The 26,600-nt window shown below is 45.1% G+C and overlaps 1 protein-coding gene and 1 long non-coding RNA gene across 2 annotated transcripts; one reads left to right on the forward strand and one right to left on the reverse strand.

Annotated features, from left to right (window-relative positions):
* Positions 1 to 12,781, reverse strand: LOC136626063 (uncharacterized). Its single transcript, XR_010792620.1, has 2 exons — positions 12,444 to 12,781; positions 1 to 361 (listed from the first exon to the last, which is right to left on the reverse strand). It is a non-coding gene; the product is annotated as an uncharacterized lncRNA (long non-coding RNA).
* Positions 12,686 to 26,600, forward strand: CISD1 (CDGSH iron sulfur domain 1). Its single transcript, XM_066600779.1, has 3 exons — positions 12,686 to 12,817; positions 20,991 to 21,193; positions 26,216 to 26,600. The coding sequence occupies exons 1-3, from the start codon at positions 12,793 to 12,795 to the stop codon at positions 26,303 to 26,305; spliced, it is 318 nt and encodes a 105-aa protein (XP_066456876.1). The 5' UTR covers positions 12,686 to 12,792; the 3' UTR covers positions 26,306 to 26,600.

Raw genomic sequence — 26,600 nt, forward strand, 5'->3', positions numbered from 1 at the left:
TTTAAAAGAGGTTCAGTACTTTATTACATAAACTTCACCATGGCCAACAAATGAGGTGGAATCCAACTTCTGATATGAAATCCATCCTAATTCTGGCTTTCCATGCCAACTGTATAACTTGTAAAAGGCAGCAATGCAGATACAGCAGATCAAATCTTTATACTTGTGCTTCTTCACATGGATGCTGCTTTTGTGCTTGCTTGTTAGCTGCTTGCTTCTTCTTAAAGGGGTATTTCCAAGATTGACTTTAAACATCTATCCAATGTCTGATCGGTGGGAGTCTTGGTGCTGAAACCCCACCAGTCCAAAGAACAGGGGTCCCATAGCCCCTCTCCTTCACACTGTGGGCTTACTGTATCCCCTGTAGTGAAGAGAAGATTGAATGGAATGGAGGTCAAGCATGTGTGGCGCCACTTAATTTCTCTTCAATAGTACTGCCGGAGATAGCCAAGCACTTGCACTCGGCTATTTCAATCAGTGCTATTGATATGAATGCAGTGGTATGGGCTTACTCGACTGTGACACAGTAGGGCATAGAGTCTGGATGGCCGAGTTGCAGGATACAAACTGACAAAACACACTCACAGATAACAGAATTGCAAGGAAAGCACACACAGCTAAGTGGTCACCGTCTACATTTTCTTAGCTGACCCAGATTACTCCTCCACCTAAACAGAAGAGGTCGGCCCTGTACTGGAATCTAAGTAGACTTCCCAATAACCCCTGTACTTAGGGATTCACTGGTAACACTCATAGTCAATCAAGTCAGGTCTACAACTGGTGGGATACATAAATACCAGGGATTAACCACAAGCTGTAGTCAGGAGAAATAGCTTTGTCCGAGAACCAAGCAGGTGCCAAGGGAAAAGCCAAGAAGACTAATCCAGGTCCAGGTTTGAGTTCAAAGTCCGTAAGATTCACCAAACTAATTCTTCAAAGCCAAAGTGGACGAGCCAAAAAAAGAACCTAGAGGATAAGATCACTGGCACTCCAGGAAAGAGAATGCCTCCACTGAATGGATATCCTGGGTGAAAGACAACACAGGACTCCAATAAGACAGGCTGTAAACCTCCAGGTAAGAGACAGGCCCTGTAGTACCAAGCACCTGTGCAAACCATGCAGCCTCAAACTGGATTCCACACCATAATGACAGACAGGCGCGCCATTCAATCTCATGTCACTATGTGGGGGGGGGGGGGGTGCACTGACCCATAGTGAGGTGATAAGGCACCCCTGTACTCAAGAATGGTGGGACCACAGCAATGAGAACTGCACTCTACAGAATTTTATTACCTATCCTTTGTATAGAAGTCAATATTGGGAATACCCCTTTAAATTACATTTGAGTACTAAGTATGTGGTCATTAGAAATGATCATTTATGACAGTGCATCACATTTGCTATCAGTTACCCTCATATCTCAGATATACTGTACATGTTGCACTTGTGATCACACAATAACCATGTGATGTCACGTCTGCCAACACTCATCTTGTAATAGTGTAGCAGTGTAATAGTGAACTCAACAAGGGGATGTGACTTACTGGAAACAACCAGGAAAATGCAAGGAATACCCTCTACCAGCAGCAATAGAATGTGTATAACAAAAAATGAGCCCATTACTTCACCAGGGCAGTATCCGGGACCATGCGGCCACTCTTATTGATTGCTATGGGTGAGCACGCACAGCGGGTAGCCAGACATCCGGCTGCATGGTGCATGCTTACTTTTGGGAGAGCTGGGCAAGAATAAGAAATACCTCCCACAGAACATGCCATATGAGAACCATAACTTAGTTTATGGTAATCATACCTGGTGATAGGTTGCTTGTAAACTACATAAGAGAAAAAAAAAATTCAAAAACAGCAACAAATTTTACTGTTACAAGCTAGAGGCGGTACAACAGGGTACTAGAGCCTCCATGTCCGCCTGTATCACATCTTGTATTCAAGCTAGAGGTGGCTCAACAGGATACTAGAGCCTCCATGCCCGTCCATATCACATCTTGTATCCAAGCTAGAGGCGGTACAACAGTGTACTAGAGCCTCCATGCCGCCCATATCACGTCTTGTTTACAAACTAGAGGCGGTACAACAGGGTACTAGAGCCACGATGCCCAACTGTATCACATTTTGTAACCAAGCTAGAGGCGATACAACAGGGTACTAGAGCCTCCATGCCCGCCCGTATCACATCTCCATATCCAAGCTAGAGGCCGTACAACAGAGTACTAGAGCCTCCACGCCCCCCTGTATCACATCTTGTATCCAAGCTAGAGGCGGTAAAGGGTACTAGAGCTTCCGTATCGCATCTTGTATCCAAGCTAGAGGCAGCCCAACAGAGTACTAGAGCCTCCATGCCCGCCCGTATCACATCTTGTATCCAAGCCAGAGGCGGTACCACAGGGTACTAGAGCCTCCATGTCGGCCCGTATCACATCTTGTATCCAAGCTATAGATGGTACAACAGGGCACTAGAGCCTCCCTTCAAGTGTTCAACTTCCCGCAATTTATTATCACTTACTTACATGAATATTACAATTACACATAGAAAGTTTCATTTTATTTCGACAACTCCTAGGGGTGGGATTTTTTCTTTACAATGCGTGTATTTACAGATTTGTAGCAGAAATGTCTGCAACTGGAAATCCGTTTCATACATCTGAATGCAGGTAATTGTGCAGCATGTGCATGGATATCTGCCAGTGAAAGAGGCAGCTGTAAAGTGTCTGGAGCAAAAATACTGCTCTGGAAATGATAGAGTTTAACATCCAAAAACCTGCAGACTGGGGTTTTCACACAATCTGATAACTCATGAATAATAATTAACCAAAAGGTGTAAGGCTTCAGATGAGGTTTCCCTTGGAAGGTGTAAGGCTGACCTCTACTGGCCGTAATACATCACTGCATTTTGTGTTTCTGTATGGAGTGTTATGTATTACCTTTAATTTGCTGCAGAGATCAGGTGGGATGTCTGTGGAACTGAGGATGATAGAGAAGTGCACGGGCTCGGTGTGTTCGGGTGGGAATCGTAAAAGCTGACGATCAGGTGAGAGAGAGAGATAAGCTGGAGAGTCATCTGAGTGGTGCTCAACCTTGAGCAACTACATAGCAGGAAGAGAGAGCTGCCAGAGAAGTAAGGAGTCAGCTGAATGTGCAGTGCAAAACGAGTCCTAGAGATTTTGTGCCTGCTAGAGAGGGTCAGTGGCATGAGAAGGAAGACAGCCTGAGAAAATGGACCTCATGACGAGTCAGAATTGGACATCACTGAGAGGGCAAAGCTTCAGAGACTACAGCTACAGAGAGTCCACATAGTATTGCAGCTCTGTGTATCGGGGTACCCCCAAGAGGTGTTTGAGATGCTTCTATGTTATGGTGCCAAACACGCTGGAGATACGTAATCAAACAAAAATTGGCCCATGCAGGGATTGAACTCACAACCTTCAGGTCTTGAGCGAGAGCTTAGGACTGCATAGTGCTGCTTTAACACTCTGTGCCAGCTGGAGGTGCAGCAGGCTGGAGATTGTTTCTGGCTGTCCGCCTACATTCACAATAAACAGGCTGTTGTTCATAGACTAATGACTGCCTGTTTACATTGAATGATCACCGTTCATATTTGCACGATCCAATGAGAATCTGAACAATAATAAAGGGCCCTATCAAAACCTCTAATTATTTATACCTATATTACATACCCTAATTATGGCTGCACTTGCCTGGACATATCTTAGGAAGACCAGTTACTTTACATATATGTATAGAAGGCGTAAAAAATACACCCCTTTAAAACTATAGACTGGTTTATTAACAATATTCAGTAGTAATGTACAGTGGTAACTGTAGAATTGGCCATAAAATAGATGACAGTGAATGTATATTGCCACCCAGTGGAACTTTTTGTGAATTGCAACCTGAAGGTGTAAAGTGTTTTTTGGACTAGTGGTGCAATATATACACTGAACGGCCACTTTATTGGAGGCATCGAGCAGTGCAATGCCTGCCCTTTGGCCTTCAGAATCACAGCGTTTTATCTTGGCATAAGTTCCACTAGGTGATTAAATCGTTATGCAGGAATATTGGGCCCTGCGGAGAGGATAAGTTATTGCAGTTGCTATAAATTAGACGTGCTCAGAACAACTGAAAGGAAAGGGTTCATCAATTCATGCTGCTTGCACTAAATTCTGACCCTCCCATTGCAATAGAAACCTGCATTTACCTGACCAGGTGATGCTTTCAACTGTTCAATAATCTAATTATTGCCCACTTTTGCATATTAGAGTCTTGATTTTCTGTTTCAGGCCGGCTTCACGTGGACATAAGGCCTCCTTCACATGGGCGACAAAGTCGTGCGATTTTGTAGCATCGCTACAATGCTACAAATCGCATGTATGAGAAGCCCATACTTTCCTATGGGTTACTTCACACATGCGATGTTTTGTAACATGCTACAAAACGACACAAAGACCTCGTGGGTCCCGCTATATGCACGCGACTCATGAGGTTTTGCAGTCCATGTTTCCCTATGGAGCCTTCCTCTCTGTTGCATCGCACGAAAACGCGATTTTTGCACGGTGAGATGCAACTTCGACAGTAAGAAATCCTACTGTCAAAGCTAAAATTTAAGCCCTGGCTGCAGAAAATAAAAGAAAATACACATACATCAACTGTCCCGCGCTGTCAGCCCAGCTGCATCTTCTCCCCAGGTCCCCGGCACTGATCTTCTCCTCTTCTAGCCGGGGATTCAAAAATCCCTGCCTCCTTGAAGTGCTGGCTGTGATTGGCTGACAGCCAGCGCTTGATGAGTGGCACTGATTGAACCAATCTGACGACAGTGAGTGCATCCGGCCGCGGCATTGCAGAATGATTACTGGCTCAGGAGCTGTGGTGCCCCAGCTGGTAATCACTTCAATAGTGATCCCGCCTCCAGAAAGCAGGACAAATGGCTGTCCCGCAGGGGTCCCAGCGGAAAGAAGGACACAGGGTTCCAAAGCAGGACTGTCTCGCCTAAATTGGGGCATCTGGTCACCTTAGCTTATCACAACATATGTTTTTAACTCCATTATTCTAATGACTCCAAATATTAATTGTGCCCTCCTCAGGGGCTCCAATATTACAGGGTCAGCAATAGTAGCTCCAATAGTAAGTGTGACCCATATTACTAGCCCCAATAATAAGTGACCTTACTAGTGTTCCAAGTAAAAACATTGACTCCATTAGTGGCCTCAGTAGTAAGTGACCCTCCAAAGTGGCCGCAAGTAGTACGTGAACCCAGTAGCAATAGTGACCCCCTTCTGGTACTGGTTCCTGAACAGGAGAAAGAGATAGAGCAAGAAATGACTCTACCCACAAAGAATCCTCTTGGATAAAGAAAAAGAAGTGCTGTCATGAAGAAGAAAAGGAGAGCGGTGATTGTGGGGGATTCCCTATTGAGAGGAACAGAGGCCGCTCTCTGCAGACCTGACAACTCACAAGAGGTGTGCTGTCTTCCAGGTGCACAAATCAAAGATGTGTCTGATAGGCTGTCAAGACTCTTCAGTCCTAAAGAACACCACCCATTTCTACTAATATATGTAGGGACAAATGACACTGCATAAAAGGACCTTGCAGCTATCTGCAGAGACTTTGAAGACCTCAGAAAGAAGGTGAAGGAAATAGGAGCACAGGCTGTCTTCCCATCCATCCTCCCAGTGATGACCATGGAATAAGAAGATGGAACAGGATTCTAGAGGTGAACAACTGGCTACGTCGATGGTGCCGTCAGCAAAGATTTGGATTTCTAGACCATGGAGTGAATTACCTTTATGATGGACTCCTTGCTAGAGATGGGTTGCAACTTACAAAACAGGTAAGCATATATTTGGTAGGCGCCTTGCTTCACTCATTGGGAGAACTTTAAACTAGAACAACATGTGAAGGGAAGGGAGAGGCGAGGTAAAATATACAGCTACTTAATACATTTGAGAACCTTGCTATTAGAAGTGGGCAGAAAGAACAGACAAAAAATTCAGAAGGCAAGTAGAGGAGCAAGAGACATCGATCACAAACTAAATTGTTTCTACACAAATGCACAGAGCATGGGAAACAAACGAAGAGAATTGGAGCTCCTAACACAGGATGAGAAATATGATGTCCTAAGCATCACGGAAACTCAGTGAAATAATGATTGGAATGCAAGGCTCGAAGGATATAACTTATTTATAAGAAACATACCTAAAAAGGGGGAGGAGGTGTTGTGTTGTATGTTAGGAAAACATTAATCTCCACAGAGATTCATTGTAGGCATTTACTATAGGCCGCCTGGACAAGCAGAAGATATTGATGAACTCTTTCTACATCAGATGGCCAAGCTCTCAAAAAAGCATGACATAGTGATTATGGGAGATTTTAACTATCCACACATTTGTTGGGAATCTCTCTCAGGTAAAAGTAATGGATCCAACAAATCCTTATCCACTCTTGCTGACAACTTTATCTTCCAAAAAGGTAGAAGAGAGAACAAGGGGATCTGCTGTCTTGGACCTAATTCTTACCAACAGGGAGGAAATGATTGAGGAAGTACGGGTGACTGTGACCTTGAGAGGCAGTGATCATGCTATCCTTGAATTTTGGATAAAAAGGGGAGAAAGACCTGAGCAAATTCAGACCTCAAAGTTGGATTTCAGAAAGGCAGAATTTAATGAACTCAGAAAGAGGGTGGAAGAATCCAATGGCTGGATGTTCTTAAGGACAGAAATGTCCAAGAAGGTGGGGAAATACTGCGAAATGAGATTATCAAAGCATAATCGTTAACAATCCCTAAAAGAAGGAAGAATGGGAAGCATTTAAAGAGACCATGATGGATGAACACAGAACTTGCACACGTTAAACACAAAGAAAAGTATGTTTATCAAATGGAAAGAGGGGGCAATATCTGAAGAAGAATATAATGCGGTCTGCAGAAACCGTAGGGCAAGTGTCAAAAAAGCGAAAGCTGATAATGAATTGAGGTTTACAACAAAGGCCAAAAGCAATAAAAAAAAAAAAAAGGATTTTGGGGGTATGTCAAAAGCAAAATAAGAGTCAAAGATACTATTGAATGCTTACAAGATGAAAATTGAGAATTGGCTAGGAATGATGAGAAGGCCAAACTTTTAAATTCCTATTTTGTATCTGTTTTCTTTCAGAAAGCAGATGAACATAAACTGATTTTTCTGTGCTATTGGCAGAATAAAAAAATGCAGGCTATGTATAAGCAGAGAGATGGTGAGGGAACACTGAGCTAACTTAAATGAATTCAAGTCTCAAGGTCAAGATGAATTACATCTTAGGATACTGAAGGAAGTAGTGGAGGTAATTGCTTTGCCACTCACCATAATCTTTGAAAATTCCTGGAAAACAGGAGAAGTCCCAGAAGGTTGGAATAGGGCAAATGTTGTCCCTATCTTCAAAAAAGGGAAGAAGGTTAATCCAGGAAACTACAGGCCTGTGAGCCTGACTTCTATACTGGGAAAGATCTTTGAACAAATTATTAAACAGCATGTATGCAAGTACTTGGATAAAAATAGAGTAATTAACCAAAGCCAGCATGGGTTTGTAACAAACAAGTCATGCCAGGCGTATCTAATTTCCTTCTATGACAGAATCACTGACTGGGTTGATCAGGGAAATGCGGTGGATATAGTATATCTTGACTTTAGTAAAGCATTTGACAAAGTATCCCATACTTATTGAAAAAATGACCAAATATGGGATTGACAAGGCAACTGTTAGGTGGATTCACAACTGGCTGAGTGATCGTACTCAAAGAGTGGTCATAAATAGCAGCTCATCCAAGTGGAAGAATGTATCAAGTGGGGTACCACAAGGCTCTGTCCTAGATCGTGTTGAACAACATTTTTATAAATGATCTGGAAGAGGGAATTGATAGGAAACTGATCAAATTTGCCAATGACACAAAGCTACAAGGGATGGCTAACACTAGGAAAGAGAGAGTATTCAAAAAGATCTACAAAAAAGCTTGAACAGGGCGGTTACTAACAGAATAGTATTTAACAAGGAGAAATGCAAAGTCCTACATCTGGGTAAGAAAAATGAAGAAAGCACATACAAAATGGGAGGAATTGGGCTAAGCAGCAGCACATGTGAAAAAGACTTGGGTACACTAATAGATCATAGACTGAACATGAGTCAACAATGTGATGCAGCAGACAAAAAGGCAAACATAATTCTTGGATGTATTAAGCAAAGCATAGAGTCTAGATCTTGTGAGGTAATTATCCCCCTCTACTCTTCCTTAGTAGACCTCATCTGGAATACTGTGTCCAGTTCTGGGCACCCCACTTTAAAAAACTAGACAAACTGGAGCAAGTTCAGAGAAGAGTTACCAAGATGTTAAGCGGTCTGCAAATTATGTCCTATGAGGAACAGTTAAAGGATCTGGGAATGTTTAGCTTGCAAAAAAGAAAGCTGAGAGGAGAATTAATAGCTGTCTACAAATATCTGAAGGGCTGTCACAGTGCAGAGGGATCAGTCCTATTCTCATTTGCACAAGGAAAGACTAGAAGCAATGCGATCAAACTGAAAGGGAGGAGACACAGATTAGATATTAGAAAAAACTTTCTGACAGTGAGGGTGATCATTGAGTGGAACAGGTTACCACGGGAGGTGATGAGTTCTCCTTCCATGGAAGTGTTCAAAGAGATGCTAGATAGGCACCTGTCTGGGATGATTTAGCGAATCCTGCACTGAGAGCAGGGGGTTGGACTAGATGACCCTGGAGGTCCCTTCCAACTCTACCATTCTATGGTTCTATGATTGTTTTCAATGGGGCAGTAAAAGACACTGCGATGTGCAGACGAGTGCAATGCAAGGTTTCCCATTGAAAACAGGAGGAAACACTTACCGATCCTCTAACGTGCCTGAAAGCCGCGTCAGAGGATCACTACTTCGCACAACAGACAGAAGGCATTTTTGCCAAAAGTGCTTGCCAGTGTGTAGGTAGACCTAGTGCTTTTTTTTTTTTTTTTTGCATATGACAGAAAAACATGCCACATAAAGTCTGTGGTGCAGATTTCTGAAACCATGGGCATATTCATTTTTACATTTTGAGCACGCTCAGAGTGCACAAGGACCTGCAAGAATGCTGCCTACCAGTAGGTGGTATTGCAGAGGTATTTTGTTCCATCTTCTATTTCCTCACATCTTGTAGGTGCTCTCCTTAAAGGAGATGTCCCGAGGCAGCAAGTGGGTCTATACACTTCTGTATGGCCATATTAATGCACTTTGTAATGTACATTGTGCATTAATTATGAGCCATACAGAAGTTATAAAAAGTTTTTTACTTACCTGCTCCGTTGTTAGCGTCCTCGTCTCCATGGTGCCGACTAATTTTTGGCCTCCGATGGCCAAATTAGCCGCGCTTGCGCAGTCCGGGTCTTCAGCAGTCTTCTATGGAGCCGCTCGTGCCAGAGAGCGGCTCCGTGTAGCTCCGCCCCGTCACGTGCCGATTCCAGCCAATCAGGAGGCTGGAATCGGCAGTGGACCGCACAGAAGAGCTGCGGTCCACGAAGACAGAGGATCCCGGCGGCCATCTTCAGCAGGTGAGTATGAAGACGCCGGACCGCCGGGATTCAGGTAAGCGCTGTGCGGGTGGTTTTTTTAACCCCTGCATCGGGGTTGTCTCGCGCCGAACGGGGGGGGGGGTTGAAAAAAAAAAAAAACCGTTTCGGCGCGGGACATCTCCTTTAAGGAGAAACCATACCGTTCCTAACCCACATCTATAGGCCTCTCATTATCCAAGCCAGAAACCTACTGCACACTGATAAGGGGCAATCACACCCAAAATGGCTGTCTGTGTATTCTGATTTTGGCTTATAATTCCAAGTCATTGTTACAAGACTTGTTTAAAAAGTCCTACCTTGACCTGTAGGAATGCTTCCTTCCAATAGGTGGTGCTGCAAAGGTGTTTTCCATTTTCCCATTTGCAGAGTACAGAACACATGAACATATGCCAGCAGCGGTGTCCGTGCATGCCTGCTCTGTTGCTGGAGAATCTGTACTGCGGTTGGACCTGGTGGCTCGCCGTCGCACATGCACAGTACAGATTTTTTTTCCCCATTTTTTTCCCACACTGTTGCTAGACGACGATGCGTAATCCACGACCTGTCGACTATGTTCATTGAGGACGGGGCGTGGATCGGACGGCTTCCATTGACTTCAATGGAATCCGCACAAAAATTGAGCATGCTGCGTTTTTGTTTTTTTTCCCCGAGTGGAAATCACACTTCATTTCCGCTCATGTAGAGGAAGCAGAGGATCTCCATAGTAAGTAATGGGTGGTATTCGCGGTGGCGGTGAACGTGGATTCCGCAGCAAATATCCACCCGTGAGCAGGAACCCTTAAGCAGCAACATGGCGGTGCCCACTTGAAAAACTTTGTCCAGGGCGGAAAGATGTGCAACGCAGAAACTGCAAGGATGCACCAGGGAAATAAGTGTAAAGCCAGGTCTCGGTGTGATTATTATCTGGGGTGTGCTCATTATCTGGGGTGTGCTCTGTACTGAGCACTCTAGAATGGAGAGGGGTGAAGGAAATCCTCCATCCACAGGCTGTGCATGATTGCATCAGCTGGATCATGAGCGCTGTACTCTCCAGCAGGTCCCATGATTCACTCTATGACATCACAGATTACTCTGGGGGTACAGCGCTGTGGAATATGATGGCGCTATATCAACAATTATTATTACAACCATGTGGAAAGAAAAATTGTAAAACAAAAATTGACTCTGTTGCCCATAGCAACCAATCACAACTCAGCTTTCACTTCACAGTAACAGAATACAAACTGAAAGCTGCGCTGTGATTGGCTGGTGAGAGCAACACTGACTTTTTTTTTTTCTTTTACACAGCTTTCCTTTTTCTCGACGAGTCCAGGAAGCCTTACTGGCTTCTTATGTAACAACCCTTCAATAAGGCATCCTTCACACAGGCGACGGGAGAAAATCGCATCTGTGGTCCTTGCGATATCGCAGCGCTTCCTGGAGGCGGGGATTTTCTAATCCCCAGCCAGAAGAGATGCTGAAGACCAGTGCCGGGGACCGGGTAGAAGACGGGCTGGCGCCGGACAGCGAAGATTTCTGACTCGCAATGTCGCATGCTATAAAATATCACAAATGTGAAGGCACCTATAGGAAAGTGTGGGCTTCACATACATGCGATTTGTAGCATTGTCGCATCGCAAAACAAATTGCGCGTGTGAACGAGGCCTAAGGATCAAGAGCCATAAATTTACAGCACTTGGTCCTGGGCTTTAATCTCGGCTGATAGTAAAATTACGGCGCAGGGATAAAGCCTGCGCTCCTGCAATGTAGCAAGAGCAGGTCGGGTCCTCGGCTTTTACACCCCTTCTGCTTCCTCTTTTGCAGGCTACATAGCGCTATGTAATGAGAGCGATGTAGTGAATAGAGAAAGCGGAAATATCACTTCCGCTATTCGACACAGCGATCACGTGAGCGCTGGGTGTCTCCTGCCAAGGCAGAGCTGCGGGGTCCTAGCAGACCTAAATCAGATCTGCCAGGGACTACTGTCCTTACAGGGAATGTCTTCCTCCATAACTAGGGCTCCTGTGGTGCTGCTACTATGGATGCCCCAGCTACAGCGAAAAACTGTGAAATTAAAGGGGTTGTCTCGCGAAATCAAGTGGGGTTATACACTTCTGTATGGCCATATTAATGCACTTTGTAATATACATCGTGCATTAAATATGAGCCATACAGAAGTTATTCACTTACCTGCTCCGTTGCTGGTGTCCCCGTCGCCATGGTTCCGTCTAATTTCGGTGTCTTCTTGCTTTTTTAGACGCGCTTGCGCTGTGCGGTCTTCTCCCTTCGGCTCCGCTCGTCAGCATCGGCATTTTGGCTCCGCCCCCTTGTACGCGTCATCGCGTAGCTCCGCCCCCATCACGTGCCGATTCCAGCCAATCAGGAGGGTGGAACCGGCACACGTCATGGGGCGGAGCTACGCGATGACGTGTATATATATATATATATACACATATACACATACACATATACATACACACACACATACATTAAAAAAAACAAAAAACACTGCCGACACCAACCAAAACGGTTGACGAATGCGCTCCAAAATTTGAGACTATACAAATTATATATCAAAACCTCCCAAACAAAATGTAATTATATTAGCAAAAATCTAATTTTAAAAATAAACTATAAATTAAAAATAAATAAATAAAACATTTCTAGATACAATTTTTTTTTAGCTTTTGATTCTTAATAAAAATAAAGAAAAAAGAAAAAAAAAAAAATCTGCAAAAAACTATGTTAAAAAAATTGTCCTGTATGTCACAGGAAAAAACTGCTGCAAAACTAATTTTTATAGCCAAAGAAAAAAAAAAGAATAGGACCATAAAACCACCACTTGAGTAAAATCCCTAAAAAGTACCTGGTCCCTTAGGCCCACAGCACCCTGGGGTTCAAATAATCTCAGCTTTCCTGTTGCCTGAACTTCAAATGCCCCCAGAAGCTCCCCAGCATTTCCTCTCACACCGCGCGCTAGAGAACAAGCTAAAAAGGTGGCGGCCATTTTGTTGTAGCCAGCAGCGCTTTGTTACTTAGTGGAGGGCGTCGTCTGCGTGCGGACACATTGATGCGGTCTAGATATGTCAGCTTCTTCCCTCTTGTGTGCGGGGCGGATACTGATGCCTTTCCTCTACCTCTGATAGGTAGACTCGGCGCAGGACACGTGATCCGGGCGTCCCGTGTCCTTGACACTTCACCGGTGCGGAGCAGACATGAGTTCTAACCACGGGCTGCGAGGTAAGAGGCCAGCGCGGCCCCTGCTGTTCAGTGCAGCTCACTGCAGCTCTGCTTGCCTGTCAGTCTTATCCAATCACATTATGCAATTATAAGGGCGTGCATGAGTCACCTGTGCAGGAGTCCCAGCATGCACTGCAAGTGGCAGGGGATTGCTGATACTTCTAGTCCCAACCTGCAGAAGTTTTCCATAGACACAGGTTATAAAGTACGCCAACAAACCTCTGTGTTACCCAGCTCCCCCGCCAACTGCAGAGACAATTTTTTAAATTTTTTTATTTTTTTTTGGAAAGTGGCAAAGTGCAGATTATTTTACCGGACGCGCCCCCGTAGGCACGCGCCTGTGTTATTATTGATCTGACCGTGTTTTTGGGCGCGATCCTCCCCTGTGGCAGAATGTATTAATCCAGTGTTGGCGCAGGACTGGCGCGAAGCCTTGGAGGCTCCTTAATGAATAATACATTGCCAGCTAGATTGCTCTCCGCTGACTTGTGTTGCGCTTTACCAGCTGATTTGTATAATTTTGGGCCAGATTCCGAGTTTTTACGGACACGCGGAATAATTTTTGCATCGGATTGCAAGGCTTATGAAAGAGCGTTTTCGTGTAGCGTGACCTGTAGATCAGCAAAGCATGTCCTGTACAGCTCTGCTGCTTTAAAGGGGAAGATAAGGGGGCTTTCACGTACGCCGTATTCGCTGCAGCGAAAAATCCTTAGCATATGCACAGCAAATTTCCGGTGGACAGATCTAACCTAAAGGGTACGGAGTTTATTGCCGATTTCAGCCTTTGCGTTTTGAAGATTGAAATCAGACGTCCAATACGCCGTACACCGAGCTGATTTGTGCAGGAAGCTGATGGCTCCGTTCTTACTTCAGTGGCCAGGCTTGGTATTGCAGAAGAAGTTCCCATTCACTTAATTGGGAACCTAGCCACCGCTATTCCGCTAGGTTTTTTTCCCACACGAGTCTGCGCGTGAATTCTGCCACGTTTCCGCATGAAGTGATGTGTCGCTTCTTGGCGGCGATCTGCACTTCACCATGGCTGAATTCCGTACACGGATTTTGCCCACGGGCAGGGCTAAATTTGCGTTCAGATCTGCGAAAAAAAACCACAGCAGATTTCGCCCATGGTTTTACAGGTGGAATCCATGCGGAAAATTCCACAACCGATCCCGCCGTGCGCACGTAGCCCGACTTATACGCGCTGACCTGACCAGATCTGAGATTTTCACGGACCTGTTAAATGGGTAGGTTCCATTTACAGCGTTTTCGTATCCATCGCGATTAGTTTTTAATCTGTTTTTTTTCGTTAGTAGCTTTAGGCCGGCTCACACCACCGTATGCGTAAAACGCTGCGTTAGCCATGCAACGATTTACGGCTGTGGTGCCAGCAGTGGGCGCCGAACGCTGCATATTGCAGCAATTTTAGACTGCGCATAGCGGCATATTTCACGCACGCCATCATGCGCAGTCTTCCTGGTATTTTCTGCTCTATCGCTTTGCAATGGCACGTATAAACGCCACCCATACGCAATGTACGGCATTGATTACACACCCAAAGACAGCGATGGGCTCTATCCTGTGTAATATGCGGCGAAATAGGGCATGCTGGGTTATTTTTTTGCGCGTGTGTGACACGCAATGAATATTCACAAATGTGAACGGATCAATGAAAAAAAAGTACTTTCATTGACCGCGTTCACCGCCTTTCATGCACACGTGCGTAATACATGGGGAAATTCTTTTACAACTGTACAGGCGCAGCGTGACGTAACCGATCCGTTGTACAAACGCCTAAAGTGATACAAAAGGAATAGTTTCCGTTTTTCTACGTCCCCCATTAAGTGCAATGTGAAAAAAACAAAAAGGTAAATCTCCATTCCATCCGATTTTCTGTTCTTTTGGACGGGAGAAAAGTCGGGCGCTTCAGTTTTCTTTTTTTGCTTATGTTAAAAAAAAAAAAAAATCCATGGAACTGCCGCAAACTGAATGAGAATAAGCCCCCTGACATTAATGGGGATTTTACTGGATAAAGCCTTAGTCAGACGGGCGTTTTTTCGCGCGATTTGCGGATCGCATGATGGATGCGCATCCGCAAATCACGTGACCAGTGCGCGCAAGTCGCCCGAAAATCTGCTCCTAGCCGCGTTTCATTAGAAACGGGCCGGAGCTGTCCAGCGCATTGCATTCAATGGAGACGGCAATAGAGCCGGCTCCATTTAAAGCAATGCGCTGCGGGCGAGCCCGGGATGAATTGTCGGTAAGGGCTTAAATATATAAGCCCTTCCCTGCAATTCATCCTAAAATGTGTAAAAATAAAAAATATATATGTACTCACCTTCTCCCGGCAGCCGGAGCTCCGCGCGGCCGTCCTGCAGTGGGTGTGAAGGGGGTGTGAGTCAGACCTGCCCCCTGATTGGCTCAGCGCTGAGCCAATCAGAGGCATGTCTCACTCACACCCATTCATGAATTCATGAATGGATGTGAGTCAGACCTGCCCCTGATTGGCTCAGCGCTGAGAGGCAGCAGTCACTCACCCATTCATGAATTCATGAATGGGTGTGTGAGTGAAACCTGCCTCTGATTGGTCAGGGCTGTGACCAATCAGAGGCAGATCATTCAGCAGGCGGGGATTTTAAAGCCCCGCCGGCTGAATAGTGCCGAGAAGCAGTTCAGGAGAACTGACAGCGGCCGTGGCTGGACTCCGGCTGCAGCGGAAAGGTGAGTATACAATTTTTTTTTATTTTAACACATTTTTGGAAGAATTGCAGGGAAGGGCTTATATATTTAACCCCTTCCCGACAATTCATCCCGCGCACGCCGGCAGCCCATTGCTTTCAATGGAGCGGCTGTATTGCTGACTCCATTGAATTCAATGGGCAAACATCGTTCTTCTCTGTCACAGCTGTTACAGCTGTGGCAGAGAAGAATGATTTGTCTTCTATATGTTCTCAATGGGGTCGGCGCTGCTGCCGCCGGCCCCATTGAGCGCATATAGAGAAGAGAACAGGAATCGCAGATCGCAGATAGGTGCGATCTGCGATTTTTTTGTTCTATAATTTATCGGACGAGCGCATAAAAAGCGCTCATGTGTCCGATACCATTGCAAAGCAATGGTTTTATAAAATCGCCGGACGCATGCGCATGTGCGAATCGCGGCTAAAAACGCCCGTCTGACTAAGGCCTAAGTGTTTGGGGTTTTTTTTCAACTTTTTTGGCCTTTGGACAGAACCAAACCAATGTAGCAGTGCTGCGCCCGCGGCCTTATTTGGGCATAATAGTTGTTTGTCGCAGTTCATTGCCTCTTGTAAGGTGGGGGAGGGGCTGCCAACAAAGCGCACGAAAGAAGAAGGTTTGATGAACGATAATTATAACGCGAGAATGAAAGTAAACGAGCACCGAACTACCTACTAGATTGTGGATTGGCGCTGTAAAGCTGACCGCACCCGTGAGATAACCGTTGGCAGACGTGTAAGTCTGTCCGACTAACAGGCATGTTGTTTCTGCGGTTGGGAAACCAGATAACCCTGATGGTGTTTATCCAGGTAGTAGTAATAACCTTTATATAGCGCCAAATCACAGAGAACACGGACAGAATCAGACGATACATGGGATATTAACCCCTTAAGCACTACTTTTTCACAACAAAAACACGTTTTTAAAGAAAAACAATTGACTCTAAATCACTGCATTCTAAGGTGTTTTTGTATAGCGTTTAGCGATGGCTTTTCAGCGCAGCACTAAACTCTGTACAACGCTCCCATTCATGTCATGCTAGTGACAGGGTTTGAAGAACCCGCCTCCAGCAAGAGATTGCTCTGATTGGCTGAGCCAGCATAGCCAGCGCTGGATGCACCAATCATAGCCATTCAATGAATGCCTGTGATTGGTGCATCTAGCGCTGGCTTTGATTGGCCGAGCCAGCTGGCTCAGCCAATTGGAGCAATCTCTTGCTAGAAGCAGGGGACTGTCCGCACTGACAAGTGCCCCGGGTAAGCTACGGAGCGCAGCGGTAGGGACCCAGGCGGCGCCAGCTAGGTGAGTATTTTTTTTTTCCAGCTTCATGCCTTTTTCAGCTGTGCTGACATGCACACTTGTCAAAAACGCATGCCAGCGCTGTTGAAAAAACGCTGCGTTTCTGCAAACGCTTGTGTGAGAAAGGCCTTAGACTTAGAGCAGTTTTATTTTCACAGAAACAAAGCCCCGTGAGGTTTTTTGGTTTTTTAGGCCGCTTGCAGACGGCCGGGTCGGATCCAGTGCGGCGCTCACCTCTCCCCTGACTCCGGCTCTCTGATCTGCCGGCCAGCCAACGCATGCACAGAGTGGAGCCGGCGGCCCTGGAGTGACATTTCGGTGCGGGCCTCTGCGAGACCAGCACAGAAATAGAGCATGCTGCCGGTTTTTTTTCAATGTGCGTTTGTACGCGCACAAATCGCGGCCGTCTGCATAGGATTGCGTATTGTAATGCAATCCTTTGCAGGCGGGCAGGGGCGGGAAAACCCGCCGCAGAATTTCCGCCCTTGTGCAGGGGACCTTACAGGAAGAGTTGTTGTTTTATTGGTACCGGGTTGATCAGACTTTTGGATTGCTTTTTATTGCATTTTTTTGTTGTGAAGCAAACAAAAGGAAAAATAACAATTCTGGCGTAAAATTCACCGTGCGAGATAAATAAAATATTTTCATTATCTGTCGTTACGAACGTGTTAATACCTATTATGTGTTTTGTGTTTTTTTGGGGGGGGGGGGGGGTGATGCTTATATTATTTATTTATATATATATAATTATTTTTATTATTATTATTATTAAACTTTATTGAGTTGTTTTATGCTACATTCTCAAACTACTAACGACCACTTGTCTGTTTGTATGTATGTAAGTGTGAGTGATTCTCATAGCTCGGCTCCCTGGGGATGTCATAGCCCAGCATTTTGGCCCCATCATAGCTCCGCCCCCTGGCGTCGTTATGGCAGATCTTAACACACTGAAAATAGAACTAAGCTGTTATGTCAGACACAACTCAGCGGTCCTGACAGGAGACACCGACCTACCATCACCACAGAGATACGGTGGGTTGAAGGACCTGTGGTTACATCACTGCTGTGGGAGGAGCCATTCTGGAGTTTGGTAGTACTGGATAAGGGATCAAATGACCAGGGGCTCAACACTGCATCCAAGAGCTGTGTGTGTCATGTGTGCAGTCAGCATAAATGTAGTAGAGCTGCGAGTGGCTGTTTGTCTAATGTGCTGTGCGTGTAATGTGTATAGTCAGTATGGATGTATGTCATGTAGCAGAGCTGTGTTTGTACCATGTGCATGTCATGTCTATCAGGCGCATGTCCTGTACCAAAGCTGTGTCTGTGATGTACAAGTCATGTAGCAGAGCTGAGTTTGTAACATGCCCATGTACTGTGGCACAGCTGTGTCTGTTACACGCATATAATGTAGCAGAGCTGTGTTTGTACCATGCGCATGCCATGTAGCAGAGCTGCTTTTGTGCCGCGCATGCCATGTAGCAGAGCTGTGTCTGTCAGGTGCATAGCATGTACCACAGCTGTGTGTGGGATGCGAATGTAGCATAGCTGTGTGGCGCATTGCTCCACCAGAAACACTGGTACTATAATTTCCTAATAATTACTAGTTTAGTCCCTAAAGGGGACTTGAAAACTGTCAGAATAGTACACTTCATTCTACTAAGCCTATGACAGTAGCCTGTTGGACTCTGTAGGAGGCGGGGCCTAATAGGCTGAGTTACATGGCACATATAGAGGCCTTTGTCAGACTTCTGCCTGCCATTGGTGCTTTGCAATCGCATTGCGGGGTGCCGATGAGTGACAGAAGGAGCCGCCTACTCCTGTTATCTGCCTACATACTGCACTTGCTATTGATTGTGGCCACCGGTTCTTCGCATGACCGCTCCGCTGAGCGCCAGTGCTGTCCGCAGTTATTACTTTTGGGCGGTACAGCATTGGAGTTCACTGTAGCTGCTCCAGAAACTCCCTTTAACTTTTTGGTTTTTTTGTCCCGATTTTAAGATGAAGGGTTTTCTAGAAAACTCTATTTTACTCTTTTTCCTCTGGTCAGGCTAATCCAGATTACTGCAGGAAGCCTGCGTACATGTGGGATGTTGGATTTGGGGATTATAATAGCTGTACAGAAGTCCTCGTTCTAGGCACCGGGTGTGCAGCCACATTCCTCCCTCCCTCGTCTATGCTAGCTGCCTGTGTTCATTCTTCTGGGTTGGTATGATTAGTCGCACGCGTGACTCTATCGGTCTTATGATGACAAGTTGTCATATATGAACTCATACAGCCTCACAAGCCGTTAGAAGATTGAGGCCTGAAGGCTTTAGTTAGGGTCCCTTGACAAAAGGCCAATCACAAAGTGTCCCCGGAGATCAGGTGTTATGGTGGCCAAAATGCGCTCATTAGTTGCATATATCGCTTTGTTTCCACTCATAGAAGAGGAGCAACTAGTGAGCGAGTCTGCGCTAAGTGTGAACAGGCAGTCATTCATCTATGAACCACTGCCTGTTCACAATGAACGGAGGTGGGCAGTCGGAAGATTTGGCTCCATTCACTGAACGACTATCGCTCCTCTGTGCCAGCAGCTCCTCTTCCACCTGTAAAGACCCTCCATGCCTGCTGGTCAGGACCTGAAAGGAGCAGGTAGGACGTCACTTGCCATTCATTGTGAGTGTGACTGCTCAGCCAATCATAGGTCTCAGTGGCCATGGCGGGTTTACCGTTGAGGCCTGTGATTGGCTGAACGGTCATGTGTACGATGGCCAGCCTGCTTCTTCTAAGTGGTGGGCATCGGAGCTCCAGCGCTGGACGGGAAGCCGCTGGAGTAGACATTTTGTCTTTATTTTTAAACCTGTAAAAGTTTTTTCAACGTCCTGGAAAACCCATTTAAATGTGATAAATTAGATTAATAAGCTGCCTCTATGTAAAACTACATATTACACCTACAGGTTCGAATACGAATAGCCAGGACAGTACAAAGTGTACCATTCGACTAGTGAGAGCAATGAAAGAATACTCCAAAAACAGTTTGAGTCGAGTATATTCCTGAAGAGAGCCTCCTGCTGCCCCCCCCCCCCCCCCAGGGTGGTGATTGATAGGCGCTGTATATACTCTGAGTGTTTACACATGTCATCACCGCCGGCACCTGATATGTGCATGTAGATATAAGCATACATATGTAGCAGACATTACCTTGACAGCGTGATATCATAACTAAAAGGAAGCTGCGCTGCCCAGACTGCCCCTTCCCTAAACTTTGTGCCCCATTATGTTGTTTATGGGGCTAAAAGTTGATGACAGGTTCCCTTTAACTACACTGTGTCCAGAAAATAAGACAGTGTCACCCCCTAAAGAATCAAAGTGACACACTGGTTGCCTGACTCACACACAGGGCCACACAAAATAGGGGCTGTAAAGTACCTGGCTCCTACAAACTGTCTGGAGTCTGTAACGATCACCCACAGCAGTTCCTGGACCACTTGTACAGCAGTGCAGCTTCCGGCCACCAGGGGGAGCTCATCACAGCAGACTCAGACAGCAGGGACAGAGCTAGGTCTTACTTTCGGGGAGGCCCTATATTTAGCACTTCAGCAAAACTTCTACTAGGTCTTATTTTCAGGGGATGTCTTATTTTCTAGGAAACACGGTATGTGCTACAATGCTGAGAATCAAGTTATCGCAACGCGTCAGTAATGTTAACGATTGCTACATCCCTACCTGACATGTATGAGCTCTAAGCATCCTGACTGTTTGCTTTTAGTAGATGTTTGTGACTGGCTCTGGTTGGGTCCGACTTGTAGCCACATATATATTAATTCTTTTACAAAAAATGCATACTTTGATGCAAAAATAAAGTATATTGCCCCCCATGCGTGTAAAGTACAGATTGCCATTCTCACATTGTGCCCATTGAACTCATTGGTTTGTCTTTGTTCTGCACATACCATCTGAGTCCTGCGTGCCGCCACTAGCAGCAGACCATGCAGTCACAATAGGTTGTCCGTTGGTCAGGGGGGCCCGGGACTGAATGGTTGGCTGTTGCCTTGCAGACATTGCTCTAGGCATAACACATTGTAACAGTTTTTCCTGTAATGTTTCTTTAGGTGGTCCATGCATTCTATCTGAATTTCCTTTTGATCTTTCTCGTTGGCAGAATGGGCCGGCGTTGGCGCTTTGGCGGTCAGTGCTGTTGCGGTAGGGTACCTGGCTTACAGATCCCTCTACTGCAGAGACAAGTGCTGCAAATCCATGGTAAACCAGGAAATACAGAAAGACAATCCTAAGGTTGTGCACGCGTTCGACATGGAGGACTTGGGAGATAAAGCCGTGTACTGCCGCTGCTGGAGGTCCAAAAAGGTAACCAGTAATAAAAAGCCATAATTTCCTACAGTCGTGCCTCATATCGCTAATGTTTTTCTGAGAGCACATTGGGACATCTGAAAGATTGCAGTGCGTTACTGTCATCTGTTTATCTGTAGATTTGGTGACCCCAGTGTGATGGCTGCAGGGACTTTTCAACATGCGATCACATTTTTTGTCTGTCAGGGCAGATATGTGCCCTCGATCGCAATTGGAGGGGGGCGAGCCTTTTTTTAATGTCTACTACATGGGTTATTAGTTAGGCAACATATCGCCATTTGCTCTAATTGGCCAACTCTGTGACTCAAAAGTTTTCCTGAGATTTTTTTTAATGACTTCAGCTCTATATGAAGATATGTGTATGTAGACACAGATATAAATGACTTTTTATGCATCTTTCTTTATACAAAATTTTACTCTTTGATGTGAAAGGTCTCTAATTTCTGAAAATATATGGTATGGGGATATATTGTCCTATATTATAATTCCGTGGATAGGTCATCAATAGTTGATAAGCTGGGGTCTGCCAATCAGGATGTCAGCTGATCGGGCACCCGCTGTCAGCACCACAACACAGTTTACAGAGCGGGTGCTTTTGTCAATAATTGAATTGGGAGCTGTGCCTGCAGTTACATTTTCAACCACTACACTGGGTTAGAGCTGTCACACTGTGTTGTGGCACTGACAGCTTGTGCCCAATCGGCTGGGGTCCAGACAAGCCGACCTCCAAACTAAGATTAGGTCATCAATAGAAATTATTCGAAAAACCCCTTAAGGACCAAGTGCGGTAAGTATACGGCGCCTAGTCCTGGCCTTTATTCCCGGCTGATAGTTAAAAAACACAGCACAGGATTAAAGCCCCTGCTTCTGTAATCAAGCAGAAGCAGGTCAGCTTGTCAGCTGTTGATTACAGCTGACACCCGCGGGCAATAGCTGCAATCAGCCGTGCGGCCGATCGCGGCTATTAACCCTTTAAATGCCGCTGTCAATTCTGACAGTGGCATTTAAATCCCCCATACGGCCCCCCTCCACGTGAGATCGGGGGAGCTGTGCATGTGTCATGGCAGCCGGGGCGCTTATGAAAGGCCCCAGGGCTGCATTAGGTGACTACCTATCAAGCCATCCCCTTGGGGTGGCTTGATAGACTGCCTGTCAAATTGCAGTATGACATAATGCTATAGCATTACATCATACTGCAGGAGCGATCAAAGCATCGCATGTTGTAGTCCCCCAGTGCAATAAAGTGCAATAAAGTTTTATTAACCCCTTGAGTGGCACGCCCGGAAATTTTCCGGGACGAGCTCCACTGCTCATAGCGACATAGCCCGGAAGATTTCCGGGCTATGTATCACTATGGGAGCTGCAGAGCACAATGCCACAAGCTGTGACATTGTGCTCTGCCTGCACAGACCCACAGAGAACAAAGCAAGGGCTTTGAAAAACCAGCAGAAGATATTGCGGCAATCTCCTGCTTTGTTTACAGGTTGCCATAGTGACCATCGGCTTGTCAGAAGCAAGCGATGGTCTCTGTGGCAGGGAGAGCTGGTGCTTGGCTGTGAGAGGACAGCTAGGTACCAGCTCTTACAGCAGAGATCAGAGAAAACCTCCGATCTCTGCTGTGTTAACCCTTTACATGCGGCAGTCTATGTGACTGCAGCATGTAAAGGGCTGTCACTGCAGCATGTAAAGGGCTGTCACCATCGGACCCCCGGAATGTGATCAGGGGGTCTTGATGGGTCCCTGTGGAAGTCCCCTAAAGGGACAAAAATAAAAAAATAAAAAGTTAAAAAAAAAAAAAAAGTTAAAAAATTATAAAAAAAATAATAAAAACACTTGTCTCCCTTTACTTTGTAAAAAATCAAAAATACAATCACACGTGGTATCCATGCGTCGTAATGACCCAGAGAAGGAAGTTAATACATTATTTAACTCCTTAATGACATGGCCCCTTTTTTTTTTTTCCCCCATTTCTTTTTTTCCTCCCCCCTGTTTAAAAAATCACAACTTGTCCCGCAAAAAACAAGCCCTTATATGGCCATGTCAATGGAAAAATGAAAAAGTTATGGCTCTTGAGGCGCAACTGCAAAATTAGTTGAAATTCAATGATTAGACCATTTTAAAAAACCTGCCCTGGTGGGCACGACAGGGTGGTAGGAAACCCGCCACTCAAGGGGTTAATTGTGTAAAAATAAATAAAAATAAAAAAGCAATAAAAGTTTAAATCACCCATTTGCCATATCTATAATAAAAAAAAATCTAAATCATAAAAGAAAAATACCTATTTGGTATCACCGCGTTTGTAAAAGTCCGATCTATCAAAGTAGTGCATTTACCCCTCAGTGAACGTCATCCGAAAAAAAAAAAATAAATAGAGATGATCGAACGTGTCCGTAACGGACACTTACGCACCCGGACACCGGCTTTCCCGAACACTTCAGTGTTCGGGCGTAAAGGTTCGGGGGCCGCCGGGGGGCGGGGGTCGCCGTGGCAGCGCGGGCGGCAGCAGCGGGGAACAGGGGGGAGCCCTCTCTCTCTCCCTCTCCCCCCCACTCCCCGCCGCACCCCCCCGCGCTGCCACGGCGACCGCCGAACATTTTTCGCCCGAACACGGAAGTACTCGCAAAGTTCGGTGTTCGGGCGAAAAGGGGCGGGGCCGAACATGTTCGATCATCTCTATAAATAAATAAAGCCAGAAATGCACTTTTTTAGTCACCCTGTCTCCCAGAAAAAACGCAATAGAAAGCGATCAAAAAATCGTATGTATTCCGAATTGGTACTAACGGAAACTACAGGACATCCTGCAAAAAATGAGCCCTCGCTGAACTACGTCGACAGAAAAATAAAAAAGTTATTGCGCGCAGAAGATGACTGCAGAAAATAATTGAAAAAAGTTAAATGTATTTGGAAAAAAATAAATAGTTCAGTAAAAAAAAAACTATACAAGTTCGGTATCATAGTAATCGTACCGACCCATAGAATATCAAGTTATCATGTCATTTTTCTTCCAGTTTGTTTGCCTTAGAAGCAAGACGCACTGAAAGATGGTGGAATTTCGTTTTTCATTTTACTTCACTTAGAATTTTTTTTAAAGTTTTTCAGTACATTATATGGCACCACTTTAAATAGCACCACTGAAAAATATAACTCGTCCCGCAAAAAACAAGCCCTCAGACAGCGACGTCAATGGATAAATAAAGGAGTTATGATTTTTTAAAGGGGGGAGGAAATAAAAAGGGGTCCGCGTCATTAAGGGGTTAATGTTTCAGCCCTATTTTCCTCTCTCCTGCTCCATTTTTGTTTGTGCCTTCCCACTTTTAAAAAATCCTAACTTTTTTTTTCTTTTTTTGTCGATTTGTAGATGTCGCAGGGCTTGTTTTTTGCGGTACGAGACGTATTTCTCAATGGTGCTATTCAATACACTAATGAGAAAAATAAAAATGTCCAAGTACAAAGAAATAGAAAAACAAAAACTGAAGTCCGCCATCTTTGTGGGTCTTGTTATTAGAGCGTACACACTGCCACAAAAATGACTTGATAACTTTATTCCTTGAGCCAGAACGATTACGACAATACCAAATTTATACTTTGGTTTTTTGTTTCTTTTTTTGCTCTACTACTTTCAAAAAATAAAATCTGTGAACAAGAACTCTCTGCTGCCATCTGACTACGATAACATTTCTATTTTTCCATCCTTTTAGCTGTGCGAGGGATCTTTTTTTTGTTAGCATGTCCTGTAGTTTCTATTGGTACCATTTTGGTACTTTTTAATCACTTTTTCTTAAAGGGATTGTCCCGCGAAAGCAAGTGGGTCTATACACTTCTGTATGGCCATATTAATGCACTTTGTAATGTACATTGTGCATTAATTATGAGCCATACAGAAGTTATTCACTTACCTGTTCCGTTGCTAGCGTCCCCGTCTCCATGGTTCCGTCTAATTTTAGCGTCTAATCGCCCGATTAGACGCGCTTGCGCAGTCCGGTCTTCTCCCTGATGAATGGGGCCGCTCGTGCCGGAGAGCGGCTCCTCGTAGCTCCGCCCCGTCACGTGTGCCGATTCCAGCCAATCAGGAGGCTGGAATCGGCAATGGAGCGCACAGAGCCCACGGTGCACCATGGGAGAAGACCCGCGGTGCATCGTGGGTGAAGATCCCGGCGGCCATCTTACTAAGGTAAGTAAGAAGTCGCGGGAGCGCGGGGATTCGGGTAAGTACTGGACGTTTTTTTTTTTTACCCCTGCATCGGGTTTGTCTCGCGCCGAACGGGGGGGGCTATTGAAAAAAAAAAAAATACATTTCGGCGCGGACAACCCCTTTAACTTTTTTTCTTTTCGTCTTTTGAGTCGGGATGACCAGGAAAGAACAATTCTGGTGTTATGCATTTTTTTTCTTTCCCACAAAGATCACTACAGGATAAATAATGCATTATTTTGATCGATTGGATTTCTACGGATGGGGTGATACCAAATATGTTTTTTTTTTATAAATATGGGAAAAGGTTTTTCTTAACCTTTTTTTTTATATCCTTTAATTTTTCATAATCGCAATTTTTTTAAACTTTTTTAAAGTTCCGTTAGAGGACATTAACTTGCAATTGTTTGATCACTCTTACTAGATGCAGCAAAACGTCTTCAGTATTGCAGTGTATGGTATTTCTGCCAGCATTCTATTAAGACAGGCCACAAGCCTGTGTCAATTCGCAGGAGTACATGACAGCCCTGGGAACGCCAATTGGGGCATTTAAATTTAAAGGGTTACCTGTCGTGATCAGCTTGAATGCGGCCATTGAAATCAATGAGCGCTACGCCTACAACTATGATTGCAGGCCACTCCACAGGGGTCGGAACAGCGGCTTCGACTCTGATCCTGGTAGATCCCAGCAAGACAGTGGGCGCTGCCTGGAAAACCCATTTACCTTGGACGTCCCCATTAAGCTTGTTAATGAATATTTGTAACTTTATTTAGAGAGGATGATTTGTATATTTACTTCAATGGATTCAGTCATTTCTTTTATCTTGCAGTTCCCATTTTGTGATGGAGCGCACACAAAACACAACGAGGAAACCGGCGACAACGTTGGACCTTTAATCATCAAGAAGAAAGAATCGTAAGCCGTGAGCGGCGACCTCAGCTGTGTGCAATAAATCCACAGTACCAGTCATTGCTCTACGGCAATAGAAAACCCCACCGCCCGTACCCGTCATCTGCCTTAAATGTTAAATCCCGCGGTGGTAGAAGATCTCGCGTCTCGTCTGGCAGGGAATTATGAACTTGATTTGTTCTGTGCTTGTTTGAAACCACTGTATGATCTGAGCGTGTTGATTACCCGCTGTCCTCTATGTTGTGAAACGCTGACATTGGAATGTAAAATCTCTACACGGACATTAAACTATGTATGAAATCTGA

The sequence above is a fragment of the Eleutherodactylus coqui genome, chromosome 4, assembly GCF_035609145.1.
Source record: "Eleutherodactylus coqui strain aEleCoq1 chromosome 4, aEleCoq1.hap1, whole genome shotgun sequence".
NCBI classification, from domain to species: domain Eukaryota; kingdom Metazoa; phylum Chordata; class Amphibia; order Anura; family Eleutherodactylidae; genus Eleutherodactylus; species Eleutherodactylus coqui.

What these genes read in the sequence shown, in the direction of transcription:
- CISD1 (XM_066600779.1), top strand. Translation starts at nt 12,793, where the DNA reads ATGAGTTCTAACCACGGGCTGCGAG. An exon ending in TTCTAACCACGGGCTGCGAG is followed by an intron (nt 12,818 to 20,990) that starts GTAAGAGGCCAG and finishes TCTCGTTGGCAG; the next exon opens with AATGGGCCGGCGTTGGCGCT. An exon ending in GCTGCTGGAGGTCCAAAAAG is followed by an intron (nt 21,194 to 26,215) that starts GTAACCAGTAAT and finishes TTTATCTTGCAG; the next exon opens with TTCCCATTTTGTGATGGAGC.